Source organism: Borostomias antarcticus (genome assembly GCF_949987555.1).
Source record: "Borostomias antarcticus genome assembly, chromosome: 10".
Taxonomy (NCBI): Eukaryota; Metazoa; Chordata; class Actinopteri; order Stomiiformes; family Stomiidae; genus Borostomias; species Borostomias antarcticus.
Window position 1 is genome coordinate 28,579,298 of NC_140243.1, and position 20,096 is coordinate 28,599,393.

A 20,096-nucleotide genomic window follows, 5' to 3' on the forward strand; every position below is an offset into this window, starting at 1 on the left:
CCTGATGAATGTGCCTCAAACTATAAACATGAGATATTTAACAAAAACATTAAACACATACAAATAACCAAATCATCACACAGCAGCAAAGCAAATCGGGGGCCAGAGAGATAGCCCCATCGAAAGAGAACAGCCCTCAGCGCTGTCTCATATCCTCTTTCCATGCTGGACCAAGAATGACCCTCAAGTCATTCGTGACTCCACACAGTTCATAGCTTCATGCTGGCGAGGGGCAACCACTCCTTGGTAGCCCACACAATGCACTCCAGGAAAATCTGAAAACATCAACACAGAACTTCACAGAAACAGAACATCCTATAGAAATAGACTAAAACTAAATTACTACAAAACAGAACAATCTAACCAAGGAGACGTGTACACACACCTGAATCAAAAACACAGGTGAAATGTAGGCGACATCCTCAAGCTTTATCGAACAAGACCCGCTTAAACAGAAATGATATATAATGCTAAACATCCAGTAACCTCATGTTCCTACATATATCAGAAAGAGATAGACAAGGCAAACAACAGTTAAACAGACAAACAGCAGGTTCCAAGCAGTCCCCAGGAAGGCATGATCCAGGCTCCTCAAAGACCTGCCGCCCAGGGTCCATAGTACCTGAAAGATAACTCAACAGACTGGGGTCAATATAGCAGAGGGGAAGGCCTAAAGCCAACTCCTCACAAACACATCATCATTATGTGAATGAAATTCATACAGTAGAATGCATAAAACGAACAGCTTATGGCCATTCATTGACTATTGAAACATAAACTCCTGAAATCAAAACGAAAACCATAATTTAAAACTCAAAACCTATTCAAAACCCTGTCAGACTTTTGAGTTCGCACCAATACCTAAAAGATCATCTCAGAAAACATTCTTAATAACTTAAGACTCAAAGGCTCTACATCTATTTCATCCTCCCACCATCATGCACAAACCTTACGTCCTCAGCTACATCTGTCTTCTCCTGTTTATTTACCTTAAAAAAAATCTCTCTATCTTGGCTAGTTTAAATCTCCCTTATGGGTTGTTCAAGGGAACTCCAGCAGGTGGCGCTCGACCCCAAATCGGAGGCTCTTCCTTCCTGACCTGTTCGGACGAATACCTCGTAGAAAGGGGCGCGCTTAACTCGTAGAGAGAAGGGGCGTGGCTAATGGCGGGGGCATTGTTAGGGGGTGTGATCACGGCGCAACGAGTCGAGGGGGACAGATCTAATTTTAAATCAGAGTTATTCTGCTGGGGAAATGGCGGAGAGACAGTCTGCTGAACCTCCTTATCTTTCCTTCCTGATCTAAAAACCTCTCTCGTGCTACTCTCTCCCAAATCTCAAAAGCAGACCAGTCTATAGAATTAACAGGCTTTTCCCTTAACCTAGACATCTCAACCACCTCTAGCTGATCCCGAATCTTAGCTAAAAATTTAACACTAAATGTCAGATGGGGATGTAAGAAATCGAAAATGCTTTAGCGCATAACGAAATCTGCCAACAAACGCTCGCAGAATAATGCTTCAGCGCGACAATCTCCTCAGGGCTAGACAAAAATGCAAGTTAGCAGTAGAATCCTGTTGCATATAGCATATGTTAGTAGCCGGTGTTACAGGGACACCTAGTGGTGCTCCCAAAATGTTGCATGTAAGACCCGGATGTTGTATTTGGCCGTGCGCGGGGAATTCAGTTTAATAAAGGCTATACTGCGAAAATCCCTAATAAACACGACGCAGCCTAAAACCCCAAACCAGCAATGAAAGGAAACCTTATAGTTAACTCACGGCGGGAAAGAATACAATTTCGAAAGAAACAGACACATTAAACCGCTCAGTAACTCACCCAGTCCACGGATCCTTTGTTCTCTGGCTCAATGGCGGATCACCTGAGTAGTAGTTTTCCTGCGTCTCCCAGACAACCAGCTAGCCTACTGGAAATCTAGCAGTTACGAAATTAACAGTCTAAAAAGTGTACAAAATACTCACAATACTTTACCTGGATCCATGGCGCGCTTAAACAATACAAAGCAAGAGCCGAGGCTCAAACAGTAAACACATACTAACACCCCCGTGCACATACAAGACAGAAGACAGCAGACTAACACGGGAACGCAAAACAAAGAACGACCAAAGATGACGAACAAAGAACGACCAAAGATGACGAACAACGACTAACATACGACTAGCATGCTCGAACTGCACCAGCCACTTGGTCAAGGCTAGACCTTATTCTAGATCCTACCAAACACTGTACAGCCACTTGGTCAAATCTAACTCTCGTTAGGTTTACCAAGCCACCCGGGATCAAAGGGACAAACGCTTCTACCAGAAACGCGGATTGCCAAACTCTCAATCACTCCCTGTAGCTACCTCCATTGAGCAAAACTCTCTCAACGGCTCTGCGGTTTTAATCTCACCCGCGACCGGCCAAAGGGAAGCCTGTTCTGTGCCAACTCTTTGGCGTATTTAACTCAAAAAAACCCGTTCTAAGCTGCAACCGATAAACAACCTAAATTGTACATCAACTACAGGGGAACAAGATTCACGAGACCAAACTCACACTTCTTCTGAACAGCTTATACCCTCGTAACGAAACAAGGACGAAGTCAATGCGAAGGACAATACGATATAAATATCTATCGCTGTTCACAAAATCCTTAGATAGTTACTTAACTCATACGTACTAAAATACCCACGCTGGGGTTTCTGTTTTCAACAATCCAGACCAACACAAACTGAACCAAATCAAGGCAAATACAACTCAGAACCATAAGAGGGTTCGTTTAAACGTACCTGTGAGCCTCAAGAATCCAGTGGTAGAACTGAGGAAATAATCTCGGCGTGCGCTCTGGCGCAAGAGAGAAGATTGATTTTCCAAAGCCCACTATAATGGACCGACACGTCTGTCACCAGTTTATCCACCCGAATCCCGAAGCAACACGCAGGCAGTCCTCCCTATCATCCCCGTCGCCAACTGTGATGGTATTTTAAACTGATCTAGTCAAAAGATTTACCAAGATACGTTCAAAAGGTTAAGTCTGGTTTATTGTGAAAAACAATACGAGCGCAAGGACTTCCTGAAAACGCAACAAGGGTGGTTTCGTCAGCGAAGTGCCGTTTATGGGTTTTGCTGTGGCTTATATGCAATCAAAACAAAGGTACAGTGCTTCCAGGATGTGATTGGCTACTCCATTGTACGTCATGTGAAATGGCAGGCGTGGCCAAGAGTACAGGCATGTGACATGAGAAAAAGGGCGGCAAATGAACAAAGGATGGCTATTCTATTGTAGACAGATGGCCTTCTGGAAGCCATTTTGAATGTTAGCACAGCTATGTGAATATTTGGGGGGAGGGGATGAATTACAAGAGAAGTGAGAGGACAAAGGTTTAAGGTGTTTGGATGTAAATTCCTCAACAGGAGCCAGAGAGAGAAGAGGAGGCGGGCGGGCGGGCCCGCCTCCTCTCTCTCTGGCTCCTCCTCCTCCTCTCTCTCTCTCCTCCTCCCTCTCTCTCTGGCTCCTCCTCCTCCTCTCTCTGGCTCCTCCTCCTCCTCCTCTCTCTCTGGCTCCTCCTCCTCTCTCTCTCTCTCCTCCTCCTCCTCCTCCTCTCTCTCTGGCTCCTCCTCCTCCTCTCTCTCTCTCCTCCTCCCTCTCTCTCTGGCTCCTCCTCCTCCTCTCTCTGGCTCCTCCTCCTCCTCCTCTCTCTCTGGCTCCTCCTCCCCTCCTCTCTCTCTGGCTCCTCCTCCTCTCTCTCTCTCTCCTCCTCCCTCTCTCTCTGGCTCATACTCCTCCTCTCTCTGGCTCATGCTCCTCCTCTCTGGCTCCTCCAGACACTCCACTATACACCAATACGCGTTGGAGCATTTTATGCCTTAAGCTTATTTATTTAAAAATGATTTCGGTTTTATTATGAATTTTGCTATGCATGTATAGATATATCTGTTGGCTACAAAAGGACATCAAAACGAGGTTTCCAGCACTTACCAGTTTCTTACAGTTTTGCCAAAAGTGGCGGATGTGAAAACGGTCCAGCCAGGTAACTAACACAAACGAAACGAGTGTATTGTTTGCCCCCTAAGCCTCAGTTGCAAAACTATAACTTGCATTTATTTGTCTCTGTTGTGAAGTAAGTCTCATACAGCGCCAAACAGCTGAGCATAAATTAGCCGACTGCACCTGCTAGACGCTAGGATTTAAATGGATTTAACGTAATGATGACCACCACACGAATGATGACCACCACACGACCAATGTCGGTCGAATTTGTTGTTGGTACAGAAGCTATCAGTATACTTAAGCTCGCGCGCACCTGCCCCCCATAATGTCTGCACGCCACTGGTCCCAGCGCATCCTGGGATGTGTCTGTAACCACTCAACTAAATACACTTAATGATTAATAACACAACTGAATGATTAATACTATCATTAATAAACAAATTAATACTTTCCTTCCGGGTGATTAGACTGGGGAAACCAACCAATTTATTCAATGAAAAATAATGTTTTTATTTCTAAATTTGACTGTACAGTCGGTCATATGTTCACGATCAGTGCTTCATCCTGCAGAATGTGTCTTTCTGAGCATGACTTAACGTTGTTTTTTGTAAATAACATGATCTTACGTTGATCTCTCAATGTCATCTTTATTGGTTGAGTTCAGACATTGGACAGCTTGCGGACCGTACAGTACTAGGCATTGTGATAGTAATGAACTGCTCCCCAAGGAGGACTGTGAAGAAAAAGAAGTCAGCAGTAAAACGAAACCCCAGAGCTCATTCACACAACATACATGGTGTCGAAACATTAACACACACACACATGCATGCACGCAGCACACACACACACACACACACACACACACACACTGTTGTGCAGTGTAGGCTATAGTTGACGTGTAAATATTAAACATTAAAACATTGTTTGAACTATAAGACATTTTCTATAGTGGATAAAGTGTGGAAGGATGCATCATTCTTTTTGAGTAAACATGTATTTGGTGATGCACACAAATGTGTCTATTTCTGTCACACATCCTGATCAGAGACACATCCTGTTTCTCACCCCCATCACTGTGAACTCGCCAAACCATGCAATGCATTCTACCAAGTTGTCAAGTGAGCTAGTCATCGGGTGTCACAGATGGTAGCACATTTTGTGAAGTGTTACCCACATAAGAAGGCGGATAATTTTCCTGTTGTCACTATAAGATATAACTACAGTACAGTATATGCCACCTATGCACATCAATAACGTTTGTCCATCATTTGAGCAGGTGGTTGGAGAATTTGCTGACCAAGGTAGAGAATGTGTCTGTTTTCTCTTGCAAGAAGGCTCTTGCCAATGTTGGGCAGATAAATGCTTGAAATATTAATTATTAATTATTACATATTTAACTGTGTAGCATTCTATGAGTTAGAACTATGGAAATTACTATATGACAAGGAACAGTTGCCTCCAGTTTACTCTAAATAATTATGTTGGTGAGGTTTAGCATTGTAGTTAACATTGACAATTACAGACAATCCAGATGCAATAAGCATGAACCATGATTATAGAACTAAAGTTTGTGTAGCGCTAAGGATTTAAAGTGTCTGTTGGGTCTAACTCTGAGGTTGTTAGAAGGTGCAAAGCCTCAACGACCCATATCTTCCAGTTCTAGAGATCTTCCGCTATTTTGAATGTTTGAAAAATGCATAAAATCTATCTCGTCCTAGAAAATCTGCATGAAACTCGGTACACACAATCTAGGGACCAATATCTAAAATTGTGTAAACATGTCAGCAAAAGTTGGAAATGTTGAATTTAACAGCCACTATGAGTCAATGAAAATTGCAGAGGGCGTGGTTTTTCACATCATTTTTCACATTTCTGAAGCATTGTACAGAACACCACGAAACTTTGCAGGCAGGTCCTCATACTGTATATAACATGAAGCTCACTCTGCATTATCGGCCCGATCAAACCCAATGGGGGCGCTAGAGAGCTCATTTCTTGCTTAGGCCTAACCACCAGGCCGATTTTTCGGACACTTGGTACAGTGGTACCAGAGCCAATCTTAAGGTAACTGGAAATATGAAGCAGATTGGCCACAGGGTGGCGCTTTAATAAGCCAAAATGCTTAAAAGTGTCTAAAACGCAATCAATTGCTGTGGTGCCCCCCGTGGCCGAATGGGGCTGTATGAGTAGGTCATGGACATCGGGCTTCGCCCCACAGGGAGGCAAATCAATGTGTTCACCGAAAATGTTACATATGCTGTAACTAAGTTAATAAACAAAATAGGCAAAGTCAACTACAAGCCATAAATAGCTACCTACCTAGCTGCTTATCCCAAGAAATATTTTTATTTTCACCCAATAACTGCACCATTTTCAAGTTATTTCAGAGTAAAATTAATTTAAGATGTGAGATAATGTGCTCTACCAAAAGGTTCCAGTCGTGTGTAGGCTAGTTTTCCCAACATGAAATCAAAATAAACAAAATAAGTGCAATCTGAGTTCTCATTCAACCTTGGTTATTATTATTATTTTCAGCAGCAGGAGTTTGAAAGAAAAAATAAAGGCGTTACATTGATGGTACAGTCATGCTAGATTGCACTGTATGTTGTAATGCTTTGTTCAATTTTGATTCTGATCTGAGCTTTACTACTTTGAGGGGCGAATTCACTAAAGGATTGCGCAGCTTTTCCTGACGCAAAACCTGTGCAAATAAGTCAAAAATAACCTTTGCTATTCACAAAGCCCTCGCAAAGGGTGAAATACGGTGTTAACTGCGTTGCCTTCCTCATAGCGTTTCTCTGCGCCGGTGTTATTAGCTGATATTTAAATGAGGTAATATGGGCGGAGAATGTTCCCCTTTCTATGCAAATGAACATTATTGCAAAACCCGCCCAATTCACAAAGATCAGCGCCAATTGCTTCACGCAGTTAAAGTGAAATTAATTCTGTTTTCAGAGACGTGGTGGTATTTAAGCGCAAGGGGTGTCATGGCCAGCCTTTCCGCTGATCATGGCAGCAGTGATTGTTGAGAGGCGAAGGCAATGCCAGGCATGTTGTTCGTGAGAGAATATTTAGAAGAAGTATGTCACTTTTTGATTTAACACTAACCACCTATATCACTATATAGTATCGGCCAGTAGCCGTTCAATGGACGTACCGTAAGAACGCATAGTTGTTTTTTTTACGGTATACGGTTTTAGGATTCAAGGCTTAATGTTGCCCTTTTATAGGCTACTCACAAAATCTAACCACATATCCTCTCTGCTCTCTTCTTATTTCCTCTGCTCTCTCCTCATCTCCTCTGCTCTCTTCTTATTTCCTCTGATCTCTCCTCATCTCCCCTGCTCTCTCCTCATCTCCTCTGCTCTCTCCTCATCTCTGCTCTCTTCTCATCTCCTCTGCTCTCTCCTCATCTCCTCTGATCTCTTCTCATCTCCTCTGATCTCTCCTCATCTCCTCTGCTTTCTTCTTATTTCCTCTGCTCTCTCCTCATCTCTGCTCTCTCCTCATCTCTGCTCTCTCCTCATCTCCTCTTCTCTCTCCTCATCTCTGCTCTCTCCTCATCTCCTCTGCTCTCTCCTCATCTCTGCTCTCTCCTCATCTCTGCTCTCTTCTCATCTCCTCTGATCTCTCATCTCCTCTGCTCTCTCATCTCCTCTGCTCTATCCTCATCTCTGCTCTCTCCTCATCTCTGCTCTCTCCTCATCTCCTCTGCTCTCTCATCTCCTCTGCTCTCTCATCTCCTCTGCTCTCTCATCTCCTCTGCTCTCTCCTCATCTCTGCTCTCTCCTCATCTCTGCTCTCTCATCTCCTCTGCTCTCTTCTCATCTCCTCTGCTCTCTCCTCATCTCTGCTCTCTCATCTCCTCTGCTCTCTTCTCATCTCCTCTGCTCTATCCTCATCTCTGCTCTCTCCTCACCTCTGCTCTCTCCTCATCTCTGCTCTCTCATCTCCTCTGCTCTCTCATCTCCTCTGCTCTATCCTCATCTCTGCTCTCTCCTCATCTCTGCTCTCTCATCTCCTCTGCTCTCTCCTCATCTCTGCTCTCTCCTCATCTCCTCTGCTCTCTCCTCATCTCTGCTCTCTCCTCATCTCTGCTCTCTCATCTCCTCTGCTCTCTCATCTCCTCTGCTCTCTCCTCATCTCTGCTCTCTCATCTCCTCTGCTCTCTCATCTCCTCTGCTCTCTCCTCATCTCTGCTCTCTTATCTCCTCTGCTCTCTCATCTCCTCTGCTCTCTCCTCATCTCTGCTCTCTCCTCATCTCTGCTCTCTCATCTCTGCTCTCTCCTCCTGTTCTCTTCTCCTCTCTCCTGTCCTGCTCATAAAAGGATGCTACCAGCATATGCCGTCCAAAATCTAACCAAATATCCTCTCTGCTCTCTCCTCATCTCTGCTCTCTTCTTATTTCCTCTGATCTCTCCTCATCTCTGCTCTCTTCTTATTTCCTCTGATCTCTCCTCATCTCTGCTCTCTTCTTATTTCCTCTGATCTCTCCTCATCTCCTCTGCTCTCTCCTCATCTCTGCTCTCTCCTCATCTCTGCTCTCTCCTCATCTCTGCTCTCTTCTCATCTCCTCTGCTCTCCCCTCATCTCCTCTGATCTCTCCTCATCTCCTCTGCTTTCTTCTTATTTCCTCGGCTCTCTCCTCATCTCCTCTGCTCTCTCCTCATCTCTGCTCTCTCCTCATCTCCTCTGCTCTCTCCTCATCTCTGCTCTCTCCTCATCTCTGCTCTCTTCTCATCTCCTCTGCTCTCTCATCTCCTCTGCTCTCTCCTCATCTCTGCTCTCTCCTCATCTCTGCTCTCTCCTCATCTCTGCTCTCTCCTCATCTCTGCTCTCTCATCTCCTCTGCTCTCTCCTCATCTCTGCTCTCTCCTCATCTCTGCTCTCTCCTCATCTCCTCTGCTCTCTCCGCATCTCTGCTCTCTCCTCATCTCCTCTGCTCTCTCCTCATCTCTGCTCTCTCCTCATCTCTGCTCTCTCAGCTCCTCTGCTCTCTCATCTCCTCTGCTCTCTCCTCATCTCTGCTCTCTCCTCATCTCTTCTGCTCTATCCTCATCTCCTCTGCTCTCTCCTCATCTCCTCTGCTCTCTCCTCATCTCCTCTGCTCTCTCCTCATCTCTGCTCTCTTCTCATCTCCTCTGCTCTCTCCTCATCTCTGCTCTCTCCTCATCTCCTCTGATCTCTCCTCATCTCTGCTCTCTCCTCATCTCTGCTCTCTCCTCATCTCTGCTCTCTTCTCATCTCCTCTGCTCTCTCCTCATCTCTGCTCTCTCATCTCCTCTGCTCTCTCCTCATCTCTGCTCTCTCATCTCCTCTGCTCTCTCATCTCCTCTGCTCTCTCCTCATCTCTGCTCTCTTCTCATCTCCTCTGCTCTCTCCTCATCTCTGCTCTCTTCTCATCTCCTCTGCTCTCTCATCGCCTCTGCTCTCTCATCTCCTCTGCTCTCTCCTCATCTCTGCTCTCTCCTCATCTCTGCTCTCTTCTCAACTCCTCTGCTCTCTTCTCATCTCCTCTGCTCTCTCATCTCTGCTCTCTCTTCATCTCCTCTGCTCTCTCATCTCTGCTCTCTCCTCATCTCTGCTCTCTCCTCATCTCCTCTGCTCTCTCATCTCCTCTGCTCTCTCATCTCTGCTCTCTCTTCATCTCCTCTGCTCTCTCCTCATCTCCTCTGCTCTCTCCTCATCTCTGCTCTCTTCTCATCTCCTCTGCTCTCTCATCTCTGCTCTCTCTTCATCTCCTCTGCTCTCTCCTCATCTCCTCTGCTCTCTCATCTCCTCTGCTCTCTCCTCATCTCTGCTCTCTCATCTCCTCTGCTCTCTCATCTCCTCTGCTCTCTCCTCATCTCTGCTCTCTTCTCATCTCCTCTGCTCTCTCATCTCTGCTCTCTCCTCATCTCTGCTCTCTCCTCATCTCTGCTCTCTTCTCATCTCCTCTGCTCTCTCATGAAATACAATTATTTAACAATATAAATCCTGTTGCTGTGTGCTTTAAAAAAACAGTAGGATCAGTAGGATACAGGAAAATGTCTCATATTGCTGCGTGCAGCTATTTTTGTATTTGTATCCCATAGTCCAAATGGCGGCGCTACAGTAACCATCTAAACAAATCAGCCGTACAGTACAGTGCATCACTTTGCATTCACTGGGACATTCACAGGGTCTTAGTGTTTCTGAGACACTCATCAATGTGAAGTGAATATATATCTATATATATCTATATATAGATATATATATATCATATATACTACATATATAATACATATACTACAACTGGGAACCCAGGAGTGTCTCTAGCGGAGGAGCTGAACAGTTTCTTTGCATGCTTCGAGACCCAGCCGCACCCTCTCCACCCCCACCAGCCTGCGATACCCCCGTACTCACAGAGCATGAGGTGAGACGGGTGCTCAGGGCAGTGAACCCTCACTCTAACAGAGCATGAGGTGAGACGGGTGCTCAGGGCAGTGAACCCTCACTCTACCAGAGCATGAGGTGAGACGGGTGCTCAGGGCAGTGAACCCTCACTCTAACAGAGCATGAGGTGAGACGGGTGTTCAGGGCAGTGAACCCTCACTCTAACAGAGCATGAGGTGAGACGGGTGCTCAGGATAGTGAACCCTCACTCTAACAGCATGAGGTGAGACGGGTGCTCAGGGCAGTGAACCCTCACTCTAACAGCATGAGGTGAGACGGGTGCTCAGGGCAGTGAACCCTCACTCTAACAGAGCATGAGGTGAGACGGGTGCTCAGGGCAGTGAACCCTCACTCTACCAGAGCATGAGGTGAGACGGGTGCTCAGGGCAGTGAACCCTCACTCTAACAGAGCATGAGGTGAGACGGGTGCTCAGGGCAGTGAACCCTCACTCTAACAGTATGAGGTGAGACGGGTGCTCAGGGCAGTGAACCCTCACTCTAACAGAGCATGAGGTGAGACGGGTGCTCAGGGCAGTGAACCCTCACTCTAACAGAGCACCCCCAACACACACTGTGCAATATTTCATCCAGCGCAACATTTTATATATTTATTATTTATTCTTATTGTGTGACGTTATATTCTTATTGTGTGATGTTATGTGTATTGTGATGTTGTCCGCACACTGTGATGTTATGTTGTCCAGCGCACTCAAGTTGAGGCTAATTTAATTTTGTTGTACCTTGGCACAATGACAATAAAGACATTCTATTCCATTCTATATGCATGTTGTGATAGTAGTCAACCTCATTTAACACAAGCTAGAAAAGGTTTTAATTTTGTGTGCTTTGCAGAAGGCAAAACATACTGTAGTATTAATAGTTGAATCAATATAGAACAATAAGGAAAGCTACAGGTGAACATTTGCATTTGAATCAATAGAGAAAGAAAGAAAGAATGAGTTGAAGAAAGAGTGGGAGAGAAAAGAGTGTTACTGTAGGCCTAGTATGAAAAACGTATCTCCCTACAGTGTAGGTGCATTGTGCAAAAGAGGCAGATGTTTAGAGAGAGAGAGGGGGGGAGGGATGAATGTATTATTGAGATGAAGGAGAGGAGGTTGATATAACCTTGATTTAAAGATCTAATTTTTTCATCTTAATTTTACAGAATGCCCTCTGAGAACAATAGCGGTCTGGTGCTGGCGGTTGACGTCGTCACCTTTGTAACAGGCCTTCCCACCAACGCCTTGGCGTTCTACACCTTCATCAGGAAGGTGAGGCGGAAGGCCACGCCCATCGACATCCTGCTCCTCAACCTGACCACCTCACATCTCCTCTTCCTCCTCTTCCTGCCCTTCAAGATGAAGGAGGCCGCAGACAACATGACATGGAACATGCCCAGCTTCCTGTGTCCAGTGACCAATTACGTGTTCTACACCACCATCTACAACAGCACCTTATTCTTAACCGCTATCAGTGTTGACCGTTACCTCGGGGGCGCCTTTCCAATCAAGTACAAATTGAATAGACGGCCCTTGTATGCAGTGGCGGCCAGTTTATTCTTCTGGTTTATGTCAATGGCACACATCAGCATAGTGCCTTTGATGCATTTCTTTTACTCCAACTCCAGCAGTGTTATGTCAAACGTGTGCTTTAGGGACTTTAGTCGGGAGCAGCTAGAGATCCTACTGCCGGTGCGGTTGGAAATCTTCCTTGTCCTCTTCTGTGTGCCGGTTATCATCTGCAGTTTCTGCTACATCAACCTCATCCGCATCCTCTTCAGGCTGCCCAACATCAGCCTCCGGAAGCGTCTCTATACCATCAGCCTGGCTCTGGTGACCCTGCTGGTGTTCATCGTCTGTTTCTCGCCCCACAACGTGTCCCACGTGGTGGGCTTTGTCACAAGAAAGAGCCCCACCTGGCACGCAGACTCCCTCCTCTGCAGCACCCTTAACGCCTGTCTAGATCCCTTCATCTACTTCTTCTCCTCCTCTGCACTCAGAGCCACGTCCAGAGACATCCTGGGGAGACTGGGCAGGAGGGTGAAGGAGCTGTGCTGCTGCCCCGGAGACACCAGCAGCCCCCCGCCATGTAACGACACATGCCCACCGAGCACCAATAACTTCACTGCGAGTTCAGAGAGGCTGGAGTGAAAACAGAATCAGAATTAGGCCGATTTGCCAAGTACGTTTTCACATAGGCTACAAGAAATTTGACTCAGTGGATGGTGCACAGAGCATAATATGCTCTGAAGAAAAAGAAGCACAATAAAACAAGAAGTTAAAAATAATACAAATAATAGTACCAGTAGATCTGTCACTCAATACCGAAAAGGATGTCATAATTATGTAAGTTACTGTATTTTCATCTATGAATGCACTGAGATATCTAACATATTGGCCTACTATGTTGGTAGATGTCTGCACATCGACCAACATGTCTGTAACTATTTATCTACTTTTGATAGTGTTACATTTCTTATAATGTAGTATTTATGCTTATCCATGCTTAGTGGTGTGTAAAATATAGCTTATTTCCCAGGAGCTTGCTTGATCATTTTGTTGAAAGAGGTCAGTGAAGATTTTTTACAGTTCTCCTATATAGGCTCAAATGGGTAAACTGTTTTTTTTTCTTCAGTCAGAAAAATGAGTGGTAGGATCAGTATATGTACAACCCTCCCCACACACACACCTTTCTCTCTGTAAAGCCACTTGTGTTGCCTTTGTGTATAAAATCAGAATTGGTTGCCAATGTAGTTTTTCAACATGCTAGGAATTAGTTTTCGGGCGTGGTGCATAACATGGAGACAACTTTAGACAGGGTGCAGGGACAAGACAGGGCAATGCAAAGACAGGACAGTGCAAAGACAGGACAATGCAAAGACAGGACAGGGCACAGAGCACTGAACCACAATGGAAATAAGTCGCCTTTATTGTGTCTGATGTTTGCAATCCTCGTCAGAATGGTTTTGATGATATTTGCCCAGTTGGGAAAGCATTATGTATTTTAACATTCTTTCAAATAAAATCAATCAATTGAATCAACCATCCTAAAGACACTGAAACATTGCCTCTATATCCACTGACACTTTTAGACAGATTAATTTGAGCGTCAGAGTTCATCTCGGTATTAAAATGATAAAACTCATGTGTCGGGACAAGTAGAAGTTTAATACAGTAGGCTAACTGAGTGTTCTCATATGGAACATGGCATCAGGACGAGTAAGATGGCTAACGGAGATGACCAGAGATGTGTTTGAAATGGTTCACTCACTCCCTATTCCCTATGTAGTGCTACTCATAGTGAACTACATAGGGAATGATTTAACATTTTGGGACACTACATGGGAGGGATATCAGGAGCTTTTTCTCCGCAACTGTAAGTAACGTTAGCATTAGCTAGCTACTGGTAAACTAAGTATCTAACGTTAGGCATTAGCCACATGAAAACCAGCTAGGTTGGTGCCAGCTAACTTTACCTTAAACTAACATCACTTGTCTTTCCATTGTGGCAAATTATCAACTGGTGATATAAGCTGGCTAGCTAGCGAACTGTTGGCTTCTATCATCCTGTAACATTAGGATAGCAGCAGCCATTACATTATTATACATTAGCGGCCCACCAGAGATTTAATTTAATGGGACATCACAGCATCCTCACAACTAATGACCGTTATAGCGCTGCAGATAAGTTCATATATGGAAGGTATTGTGCATTTTATGACTAAAGCATGAAACTTTCAGAATATGATCTATACACACCAAGGATTCATTTCAGACGTAGAACCACTTCAGGATCCTGGTTGGAAATCTAAGAGGCTACAAAATGTAAAGAAAAAAAATCTAGTGGGGCCTCCTAAACTCCGGGGCTCCCGGTACGCCAGTGGTTGTGCAACATATGATGCTGACGCCCGGAGAAAACATTTCTGTTGAAAAGGAGTTTTCACAAGTTGCAGTAGATGTCCTCAAAGATAAGGAAAGGGTAGAGCCAATGAGTAACCTCAACTCCCAACTGAAATCACACGTGTGGTAACCGCTACATTGACATAACTTCCTTTTTCAGTACGGCGGCCATCAAACTAAAAACACACCACTGCATTTATGCCTACAAAGTGAAAAAACGAGTTGATGATGACCCAAATGTGTTCGTCCTCTGACAAGTTCCAGAAGTCCCTCTTGAAGTGGTTCCACATCTAAAAACAGACTCCATGATGTGTAGAAACATGATGTATAGAAACACTGGAGAAAGTTTCATGCTTTAGTCATAAAATGCACAATACTTATCTGCCGCACTATAACTGCTCCACTAAGGTGGCGCCCATCTTGAAAAATGGTCGCCATCTTGAAATTTCAAGTGGCTTCTTGCCAAGTGACCCATGGAGACAGCTCATCACAATTTTCATGCTTGTATCACCACAGCACCACTATATATGCCCCCTGCAGTCAAAATAGACTGAAGCGCCCACCATTTTGATGGCCATTTTGGAAAATGGCTGCAACACCCGTAAAAGGTCATCATATTATCATCATATTTGTTATGACTGGGTTGGATTTGGACCCAAACGCACGACACCGGAGGCAGAGAAAAAATGCAAAGCCCAAAGGGCGGTTTAATAATAAATTAATAAGTCCAGCAGGCAAGGTCAAAAACGATAAACAGGCAGGGGTCAGGCGATCAACAAACAATGTCCAATATCCGTAATCTGTAATCAAAGTCCATATCCAGAAGGGGGGTCAGGGAATCCGTGTTTCAGTCCAGGGGTGGTGATAGCAGGCAAGCCGAGCACTGCACACTGGGTCACAGGTATTCTATGGGAAGATCTGGCGATGAGCATGGAGAAAACCAGGGTTCTTGTAGGCAGGCGATGATGATGATTGGGACCCGGTGCGCAGCACTCAGCCGTAAGCGCGTTCACTAATCACCACGATTGCCTTCACCTGTGGCGTTGGAGCGCGCGCCGTGCGCGTGCTGAGGTGCTGGGCGTCTCAGGATTACTCTCCGGGGATGAGGAGCGCGAATGCGCCCCATCTCCGGAGTCAGGAGGCGGGAATTCGGGAGACCCCGAACGCCGCGGGGTAGAGCCGGACTGACGCACGTTGCGTCGGGCCACCGGCAAGCTCGGAGGATCGGAGGGGAATGCGCGCGGAGGTGCCGCCGTAACAGGACCCCCCCCCAAGCGGGAGCCACCTGGCGACCGACCGGGGGCATCAGGATGGGCCCGGTAGAAGTCGCGGAGGAGAACAGGGGTCATGATCTGGGACCGAGGAACCCAGCTCCGTTCCTCCGGGCCATACCCCACCCAGTCGACCAGGTATTGGAACCCGCGGCCCTGGCGGCGGACCTTCAGCAGCCGCCTCACCGCCCACTGAGGGTGGCCATCCACCAGCTGCGGAGGGGGCGGCGCGGGAGCCGGTGGCACGAGGGTGCTGGTGACGACGGGCTTGACCCGAGACACATGGAAAACCGGATGGACCCGGCGAAGGGAGGCGGGGAGAATCAACCGGACAGCGGCGGGGTTGATGACCCGGTCGATGGGGTAGGGCCCGATGAACCTCGACGCCAGCTTCCTGGAGGAGACGTGGAGGGGCAGGTCAGCAGTGGAGAGGTAAACCCGTTGACCGACCTGGTACACCGGGGCCGGGACACGCCGCCGGTTGGCACCGCGGGAGGCGCGCGCTGTAGCGCGGAGCAGGGCGGACCGCACTGCAGACCAGACCCTCTGGCACCGGCGGAGATGAGCCTGGACTGACGGCACCGACGCCTCGGCCTCCTGGAGCAGGAACAGGGGAGGCTGGTACCCCAGGGAGCACTCGAAGGGTGACTTGCCGGTGGAATTGCTGACCATGGCGTTCAGTGAGTACTCGACCCAGGGCAGGTCCTGACTCCAGGAGGATGTGTGAAGGGAGGACATGCACCGGAGGGCTGACTCCAGGCTCTGGTTGGCTCTCTCCGCCTGGCCGTTGGTCTGTGGATGGTAACCAGAAGAGAGACTGACCGTGGCCCCAATCCCCGCACAGAATGCCCTCCATACCTGAGACGTGAACTGGGGTCCACGGTCAGACAGCACATCCTGGGGCAGACCGTAGAGCCGAAAGACGTGCTCAGTCAGCAGCTCCGCCGTCTCCATCGAGGTGGGGAGCTTGGGTAGGGCCACGAGGCGCACAGACTTCGAAAACCGGTCCACAATGGTCAGGATGGTGGTGTTTCCCCGGGAGGGAGGGAGACCGGTCACGAAGTCCAGTGCGATGTGTGACCACGGACGACTGGGCACAGGAAGGGGTCGCAACAGGCCAGCCGGCGGCTGGTGGGATGCCTTGCTGCGGACGCAGGTGGTGCAGGCGGAGACGAACTCTCTGACGTCCGCTGCCATGGTGGGCCACCAGAACCGCCGGCGTAGGAATGACAGCGTACGGTGGGAACCCGGGTGGCAGGCAAACCGGCTCGCATGTCTCCACTGGAGTACTCGGGTCCAGACGGCAGCCGGGACGAACAGCCGGTTGGGCGGGCCAGTCCGGGGGTCGGGTTGGGTGCGCTGGGCCCTCCTGACCACTGCCTCGACGTTCATGGTGACCACTCCGATCACCCGGGAGGCGGGAAGAATAGTGTCCGGAGTGGTAAGATCCTCCCCTGCCGCATAAAGCCGAGACAGTGCGTCAGCCTTGGTGTTCTTGGACCCCGGACGGTAAGTGATGTGGAAATTAAACCGTCCGAGGTACAGGGCCCAGCGCGCCTGACGGGAGGTCAGCCGCCTGGCCGACCTGAGGTAGGTCAGGTTCTTGTGGTCCGACCAGACGGTGACGGGGTGCTCTGCGCCCTCTAGCCAGTGCCGCCACTCCTGGAAGGCCTCCACAACAGCCAGCAGCTCCCTGTTGCCGATGTCGTAGTTCTCCTCTGCAGGTGTGAAGCGGCGGGAGAAGAAGGCGCAGGGATGCATCTTCTGGTCGGCCACTGACTGTTGTGAGAGAACCCCGCCGAGACCCGTGTCTGAAGCGTCCACCTCCACGGTGAAGGGCCTCGAGGGGTCGGGATGAAGCAGGACCGGCGCGGAGGTGAACCGCCTCTTGAGGTCGGTGAAGGCGGCACTGGCTGCAGGTGTCCAGGTAAAAGGACGCAGAGAGGAGGTGAGGGCAGTGAGGGGAGCGGCCACCCGGCTGTAGTCCCGTATGAATCGCCGGTAGAAGTTGGCGAAGCCAAGGAAGGACTGCAGCTGCTTACGGGTGGTGGGTTGGCTCCACTCGACGACAGCCTGGATCTTCTTGGGATCAGGCCGAGTTTGTCCACCTTCCACAATAAGTCCCAGGAACTCCACAGAGGGAGTGTGGAAGGTGCACTTCTCGGCCTTGATGAAGAGGCGGTTCTCCAGGAGACGCTGGATGACAAGGCGGACGTGCTGGACGTGTTCCTCAGCGCTCCTGGAGAACACCAGGATGTCGTCGAGGTAGAGCACAACAAAGATATCCAGCATGTCCCGGAGGATGTCATTCATCATAGCCTGGAACACGGAGGGGGCGTTGGTGAGGCCAAACGGCATGACTAGGTATTCGTAATGGCCTCGGGGAGTCTTGAACGCGGTCTTCCACTCATCCCCCTCACGGATTCGAACCAGGTGGTAGGCATTCCGGAGGTCCAACTTCGTGAAGATGGTGGCCTCCAGGAGGGGTTCGAAGTTGGAACTCATGAGGGGGAGAGGGTACGTGTTCCTGATGGTGATGGCGTTCAGCTCCCGGTAGTCAATGCATGGCCTGAGGTCCCCACCCTTCTTCTTCACGAAGAAGAACCCCGCCGCCACCGGGGAGAGAGTGGGTCGGATGAGGCCCTCAGCCAGACACTCAGAGATGTAGCTGTCCATAGCCGCCTTCTCAGGGAGGGAGAGGTTGTACAGGCGACTAACTGGGAGCTGGGCGCCGGGGCGGAGCTCAATGGCGCAGTCGTAGGGCCGGTGCGGGGGAAGGGTGCGGGCACGCTCCTTGCTGAAGTCCTCTCCCAGGTTGTGGTAAACCTCTGGCACGGTGGAGAGGTCGGGGGGAGCAGGGGGCGGCCGAGACGACAGGGAGGGAGTCTGAGCAGCACGGAGGCACCGCGCGTAACAGGCCGTGCTCCAGCTCAGAATGCGGCCGGGACCGTAGCTGACATGCGGCACATGGAGCTCCAGCCATGGTCGGCCCAGAATGAGAGGAGCCCGGGGGGTCTCAAGAATGTAGAACCGGATCTCCTCCACGTGATTTCCGGAAATTGTCATGGTCAGAGGCTCGGTCCGGTGTGTGAGGGGGCCTAGGTCGTGTCCATCCAAGGCCGAGACGGTGAGAGGGGTTTCCAGGGCGGCGAGGGGGAAAGCCGCTGAGGCGGCAAGGTGCGCATCAACAAAGTTGTCATCAGCCCCAGAGTCAATGAGCGCACCGATGGTAAGCGTCTGCCCGTGCCAGGCGAGGGTAACTTCGAACCGGGCAGGGCTGACAGATGGTGGGGAATGGGTAACACGGCTCACCAGAAATCCCCTCCTGGCTGGTGAGCCTACTCTTTTGGCAGAGTGGGACAGTTGTCCCTCAGATGGCCCTTAGCTCCACAGTAGAGACACAATCCCAGTGCCCTCCTTCGGTCCTTCTCAATAGCCGTGAGGCGAGCCCTACCCACTTGCATGGGCTCTTCGCCGGTGAGAGCAGGCATGGTCAGGGTGAGTGGAACGGTGGAGGAGTTTGTACCGAACATGCCCGGAGAGCGACCAGAGGGGGCGGGATGACGCAGCGCTTTCTCACGCTTCCTCTCCTGGTTGCGTTCGTCGATTTCCATTGCGAGAAAGATGAGTTGGTTAAGGGAGGTGGGGCGGTCCCTGACCAGCGCGTCCTTGAGAGTCTCGCTCAGGCCTCGTCGGAACTCGCTGCGCAGACCGACGTCGTTCCACCCGCTACCCATAGCCAGGGTGCGGAACTCGGTAGCGTAGGCAGCCACGGAGCGGCCACCCTGCTGGATGGTGGTGAGACGGGCATTAACGTCCTGACCATCAGCAGCATGATCAAAAACTAGCCTAAACTCGGCCTCAAAAGCAGCATAGTCATCGAGGAGGTGACTGCCCGGACCCAGGGCTGCCTGGACCCACTTCAGAGCCTCCCCAGTGGTGAGTGTAGCGATGTAGCCCACCCGTGCAGTGTCAGACCAATACATGCTGGGTTGATGTTGGAAAATGTATCCACACTGCATGAGGAAGCCCCTACACTCAGAGAAGGTCCCATCGTATGGCTTGGGGTTAGCTAGGTGAGGTTCACGCTGGGGCTGGGGGCCCATAGGAACAGGCTGGGGCGTCGGCACGGGGACGGGAGCGGGAATGGGTGCTGATGCCACAGGAGCTGCCGGACTTGCCTGGGACACGATGGAGGTGAGGGCAGCGATCTGGGTGGACATCGCCTGAACCATGGCAACCAGGCCCTGGATCTGCTGATACTGAGCCTGTTGTTGGGTGTTCTGAACCTCCATCCGTGTGTGTAGATCGGTCATGGCGACAGAGGCCTCCCGCAGTAGTCGGGCATGATCAGCGATCACCCGTCCTTGGAGTTGGAGAGCCGAAGGTGTCTCCGGTTGCTCTCCAGTGCCGGCTGGGTCCATACTGGCCAGATCTTCTGTTATGACTGGGTTGGATTTGGACCCAAACGCACGACACCGGAGGCAGAGAAAAAATGCAAAGCCCAAAGGGCGGTTTAAT

The 20,096-nt window shown here is 49.2% G+C and overlaps 1 protein-coding gene across 1 annotated transcript; it reads left to right on the forward strand.

Annotated features, from left to right (window-relative positions):
• Nucleotides 1-11,571: 11,571 nt before the first annotated feature.
• On the forward strand, nucleotides 11,572-12,555 carry LOC311314378 (free fatty acid receptor 3-like; the record flags this gene model as incomplete). Its single annotated transcript, XM_084444714.1, has 1 exon — nucleotides 11,572-12,555. One exon carries the CDS (start codon nucleotides 11,572-11,574, stop codon nucleotides 12,553-12,555), a length of 984 nt encoding a protein of 327 aa, XP_084300840.1.
• Between the last annotated feature and the right edge of the window lie 7,541 nt (nucleotides 12,556-20,096).